Source organism: Lutjanus erythropterus, chromosome 1, assembly GCF_056507025.1.
Source record: "Lutjanus erythropterus isolate fLutEry1 chromosome 1, fLutEry1.hap2, whole genome shotgun sequence".
NCBI lineage: Eukaryota > Metazoa > Chordata > Actinopteri > Lutjaniformes > Lutjanidae > Lutjanus > Lutjanus erythropterus.
Genome location: NC_139317.1, coordinates 47,876,379 through 47,882,250, shown reverse-complemented (window position 1 = coordinate 47,882,250; position 5,872 = coordinate 47,876,379). Strand labels below are relative to the sequence as shown.

At 42.7% G+C, this 5,872-nt stretch overlaps 1 protein-coding gene across 1 annotated transcript; it reads left to right on the top strand.

Annotated features, from left to right (window-relative positions):
• Positions 1-312: 312 nt before the first annotated feature.
• On the top strand, positions 313-2,802 carry kbtbd13a (kelch repeat and BTB domain containing 13a). The gene has a single exon (XM_084725542.1). It carries the CDS (start codon positions 822-824, stop codon positions 2,328-2,330), a length of 1,509 nt encoding a protein of 502 aa, XP_084581668.1. The 5' UTR covers positions 313-821; the 3' UTR covers positions 2,331-2,802.
• Positions 2,803-5,872: the final 3,070 nt, after the last annotated feature.

Sequence of the window (5,872 nt, the reverse complement as noted above, 5' to 3'; positions counted from 1 at the left end):
TGTTTCCTATTTGTTACATTTGCAGCAATGCAACTTTTTAAATCTTGATCCAATATGTAAATCACTTGAAAACAATAATTCAGTAACAATGTTGAAGGCCAAATCATGTTGAAATGGATTCATTTGCATTTTCTCCTCTGTGTGATGATTTTAGGCCCCCTGGTGGCAACAGACAGAGTCATAAGTGGGTGTTTATTTCAGTCACAGCTCAGGTCATGAATTGAATGAATGAATAAAAGCATGAGTGTAGGAAGTATCAGATGATAGCACATTTTAAAAATGAATAAAGAGGAACTTACACACTTAGTGGAAAGTAATTTACTCCTGTAACAGTAGCAGTGCCAAAGTGGAAAAGTACTCAGTTACAAGTAAGAATATTATATGTCCTGCACTCAGACTTTCAATGACTGCTGAAATAGTGGCATGTACAGTATGTGACCCAGGGGAAGCACCTATTGTTACAGTGTGACTCTTCAAGGACGAATCTTCAGCTGTTCCATAAATGTCAGCCACAAACAAAGAGCAAAATGAAACATATGAATCATCAGCACATGCATAGCTCCCTGCCATTATCCGGCTCCTCTTTCTCTTCTGGCTGCATGTCATCATAATGTACTTGAACTGTGTCACACTCCCCCCTGCTATGTATAGAGTGTGTCCTCAGAGCTGCAAAAACAAATAGAGAGCAGACTGTCAGTTGGCATCTGCTGCAGACAGGAGGCGTTCAGTGTCACTGCAGAATGAGGTAAAACACCAGCAAGTGCTGGATTTTATGTTGATCAAACACATGTTGTTGTGTGTGTGCAGTTCAGCTGAATGTCATGAAGATCCACAGCAGGGAGGTGATGGAGACCAACAGCTGTCCACTCCTCAGCCAGCAGCCAGGACTCTGTAAGCCATCGCGTAGCCTGAGGGTCAACATCGACCAAAGCTCCTTCACTGTGGAGAAAAGCCTTTTGGCAGAGAACTGTGAGTACTTCAGAGCGCTGTTCCAGTCAGGCATGAGAGAGAGCCAGCAGGAGGAGATCCAGCTGCAATGTGTCGGGGTTCTGGGTTTTCTTGTGCTGCTACAGGTCCTGGATGGGGAACGACCCATGCTGAACAGTGACCAGATCGTGGAAGCCATCGAGTGCACTGCTTTTCTACAGGTGCCGGTTCTCACCAAGCACCTGATCAATATAGTCGACTCTGAGAACTGTCTCCTCATGTTCCACACTGCTGCCACATTCGGGGTGTGGGAGCTCTCCAACAGCTCCGCCTTGTTCATCAGAGACATGTACGCTGACCTGAGGGACGAGCTCCACTCCTTACCCAACAAGCTGGTAGAGTACATTGAGTCTCTCCTCCCGAGCAGCTATGTGGCTGTGTGCAGCCACTCACCCTCCACTGAGCTGCTGCAGGACCTCCAGAGGACCATCTGCTACCTGGATGAGGATGACAGAGAGTGGAAGGTCCTGACACACCTGCCAATGAGCACCAGCACGACCATGGCAGGCGTGGCCGTCCTGGAGAACAAACTCTATATCGTTGGAGGAGTGCATGATGTCAGCAAGAAGGTGGTGGAGACTGGCTTCTGTTACAACCCTGCAACCAACACATGGTCCACCATCTGTGGCTCCCAGCAGCTCCGCTACAACTTCACTCTGATAGGTCACGAGGGCTGTCTGTACGCTGTAGGAGGTGAGTACAACATGAAGGCCCTGTCATCTATGGAGAGATACAGGGTGTCTGATGGCAGCTGGAGCTTTGTGTCCCCCCTCCCCTGCCCTGCAGCCTCGGTGGTGTCTGCTGTAGCCATGAACAGGATCTTTATCTGTCTCTGGAGACGGCAGGGTGCTACAGAAATACATGAGTACGTACCTGAGCAGGACCAGTGGCTTCTGGTCACCACACTCATCCGCCAACACAGTTACGGTCTCTATATGGTGGCCCACAAGGACAATCTGTATGTGATGCGCAATGGACCCTGTGAGGACTTCTTATTGTGTGTGATGGACCGCTATAATCTGAGCTCAGGTCAGTGGACGGCCATGTCGGGCCAGTATGGGAACAGTAAAGGATCTCTTTTCACTGCTGTGGTCAGAGGAGACTCAGTGTTCACACTGAGTCGACACGTGACCACAGAGTACTCTGTAGAGGATCGGACATGGAGAGTGAGGCGGGAGATGAAGGGTTTTGGCAGGATTGGATCCATATATACATTTCTGATGAGGCTGCCGAAAGCCACTATGTCCCTCATGGGGAACTCTCCGGTTCAGACTCAGGATCGAGTTCTCAGAGACCTCAGTGAGCATTCCAGACTTTCCCCACAGTGTTCTGATAACTTGTAAAGGTTTTGCATGAGTAGATTACATACAAAGTCAATGCGAGGATGCCTGCTACAAATAGATGCTACATTTATGTAATTAGCATTAGTAGTTGGAAATACTCAAAGTGAGCGAGGTTTTAGGAGAATCAGGCGGAGTGGAAGGTCAGAGCCACTGCCCACCAAAAGACAGCTGCTGAGCACTGAGGAGCTTCAGAGGATAGAGCCAGGGGCAGACTGGAACATCTGGAGGAACAAACACCAGAGTCGCACCAGATTCTGTTCTGATGCCAACTCATTCATTGGCAAAAGGAGAGGTCAGAGATTAATTTTCAAACTGTTGGGATTAAACAGTGGATTTATCTTCACTTTTGCTTCACAACCTGTCTGCAGCAGCAAGCCATGGACCTTGACTGTCTGTAAGCTTCCTGTAATTAGCAGAGGTGGGGGACCTGAGTCACATGACTTAACTTGAAACTTGCTTGACTAGCACTGATTTGACTTTGACTTGGTATTCATGACTTGAGACTTAATGACAATTAACACTTACTACTTAAATGAACCACTTGTGTTAGTTATGATTTGTGATTTCTAGTGCAATGCACAAAAACCTGGTAGCCCATTACACAGCAGACCAACAGAGGTGTGAGGTAACTATGGAGGAGGCAATTCCAAAAATAATCAAATTTGGAGTCAAAAAATATGTACCTAGAAAGCTAACTGAGTTTAAGCTGTGTTAGACTTTAATGTAAATTTAATCTTATATTTTGGTCAGATTTATAAGTTATAAACAGACTGCAACAGTTTCTGTTGATGTTGAAAATAAGCTTGAGAGCAGCTTGAGAGTCAAAGGTTAAAGGCCTTTTCTCACCAGATGTGTTTTTTTTTTCATGTAATTAATTTGCACATTAATACGATTTTTCAAACCTACATGTATCCAGTGCAATCTTTTACATACTGCAGAATTTCACAGAGCAGTTTTCCAGTTTTCATGTTTTTTGGACTAAGGTTAATTTTTTCTGAAGTTTCGCCTCTGACATGAACACATCTGACAACTCAAACTGAATGTTGCTGACACAGTCACATCCAAAACATCCAACCTGTGGATAGCTGCTGCTTCGTCAAACATTGTGCTGTCCTGAAATACGACAAGAAGCAGCTGTGGTTCAGTTTCAGCTCCTGAACCAAGTTCTTCTTTCTCTATACTTGCTGTAGCAGGTATGTCATTTTTTCTTACTTTTATTAAATAAAAGGAGCTCAAGGTCATTTTTACTTGATGCTGATTACACCAATAAGAATTTATTCACAAAATCCTGAATGTGAATAGTCAGGAGGGCAGAAATTTTGCCTGTGAAATATTTGCAACTTAATGTTGTTTAGTCGTGTCATTGTTGGTATGTAAAGGCCTTAAGACTTGAGATTGACTTGACTTGACTTGCACATGTGACTTACTCCCACCTCTGGGAATTAGTCTTTAGTCCATGTTGATTGCTGACTAGATGAGAGAAATGTACTTTACTACATGAAGAATTAGAGAGGAAAGGGAGACAGAAGAGACACTGAAAAGAAATAACAGAAAGAACCAGAATATCTGGTGAGTGCTGAGTTCAGAGCAGCTGAACTGAGCACACACACACTGCATTTGTTCACTTGCTGCTAGCTAGTTGCTCATTCACTTATGGCTAATGTATTCAGGCATTTGGGCAAATAAACGCTCTCATGTGAGTAACGTGAATAAACACAAATGTTCCCTCCTCAAACTTGTGCGAGTAACGTGAGGTGAAATTTTGCTTTCTATGTGAACACAGCACAAGAGCTGCTGTTGTGATGCTGACTGAGCTATTCCTTTAGAAGACCGTACTGCTTTATGATCGTATGCATCTTATTTTTGTCCAAAAGTCTAAGAAGCCCAAAAAAGAAAGAAACATAAGACACAATCACCCAGGTCAGACAAATGTCTTAGGAAGAGGACAAAACAAGGTAAACCTAAACTGTCTGTTGTAAACATCCATCGCAGTTGACTTTGACTGCTTTGACACTGCATTCACTCTTACATATATTGTGTTTCTTCCTTTAGTGCTTCTTTCATAGACTTTGTTCTATTTGATTGTGTATTTCGTTGTTTCATTGTGTTCTAAACCAGAATAGTGTTTGTTTTGTGTGTGTGTGTGTGTGTAGTGCGTAGGGGCCCATGAACCTTGAACCATAAACCCGAGTTGTGATGAACTTTATCCTTTAAAGGTCCAGTGTGTAAGATTTAGTGGCATTTATTGGCAGAATATGGCAGAAATGTGATTTTAGATACAGATGGGGAGGCATGCAAAGCTCTATGGCTAATCCATAAATGGGATCAGTACAACATTTTGCTTACTGACATACAGTTTACATGTATTTATATGATCAATAAATTATTTGTTATTATTAAAACACATTTCATCTGATCCCCACGCCCTGCCTATTGTGAAAATGGTGCAGTCCAAAAGCCTTAAAATTCACCACTAAGCAAACTGACCAGCTAAGACAAAATACCTCACCAAAAATGGGCTCAGAAAAGAGACACCAGGGTACAGAGAGACAGGGAAAATAAATGGAGCAGAGAAGCAATGGTCAAATTACTGGACAAAAAACGTGAAGCAGCAGGCAAAGCTGAATGTGGCAAAGCAGACTAGCCAGTAAAACATAAGCTGCCTAACCTTCTAGTAACCTGATCATAGTCACTTGACCAGATTAAAAAACACTGTTCTCCGCCCAAACTGCACAGTTTGACCAATGCAGTGATTAATGTAGCTCTCAAGATTACATTTGAGACATAAATATAATCATATAATCAGTATTTGTATGCAAAACAGAGCAGGGTCAGGGTGTGTCTATAACACTGAATTTGAAATGGTTGTTAGAAACTCCACTACATGTCACTACATGAGGAACTCAATTAGACTCAGTTTGTCTATAGAATATTATACTCTCGGAAGGGGAGGGTGAGGTGAAGTGTTTGCAATCTGCAAGCTCACCACTAGATGCCACAAAATCCTACAGACTAGTCCTTTAATAATCAGCAGGTCTGTTTGGGTGATGTTAAACTGAATGACTGAGAGTCTGTACTGTTGATGTTTGTCAGAGGGTCTGTGGGAACCGGTCCCTGACGGCCACGGCTCTGTTTTCAAAGAAAACAATCTCTTGGATAAATTTTGTTTCCCAGACGGATTTACTTGAGGAGACAGTGTTACATAAGGCCAGAACACACAGGAGGAAAAGAGGAGAAAAATCTGCCTTGATGTAATTTCAAAACACATCTTTAATACATTTGTCACTATTAAAACTTATTACATCACTTCTGTTGAGTTATACACATAATACAGACTGCACTGACGTGACACAAACTACACTGATAAAACACAGTCAGTGGAGTTTTCACACCAAAACACAGTAAAAACACAATAAACATAAAAATGTTAAACACATGAATGAAAATGTGCAATATGGGCACATTCATCATACCATCATCATCATCATTATCATCGCTGTCATCGTTATCAATATAAAATTAACACCGGGGTAAGATTTCAG

What these genes read in the sequence shown, in the direction of transcription:
- kbtbd13a (XM_084725542.1), top strand. Translation starts at nt 822, where the DNA reads ATGAAGATCCACAGCAGGGAGGTGATGGAGACCAACAGCTGTCCACTC.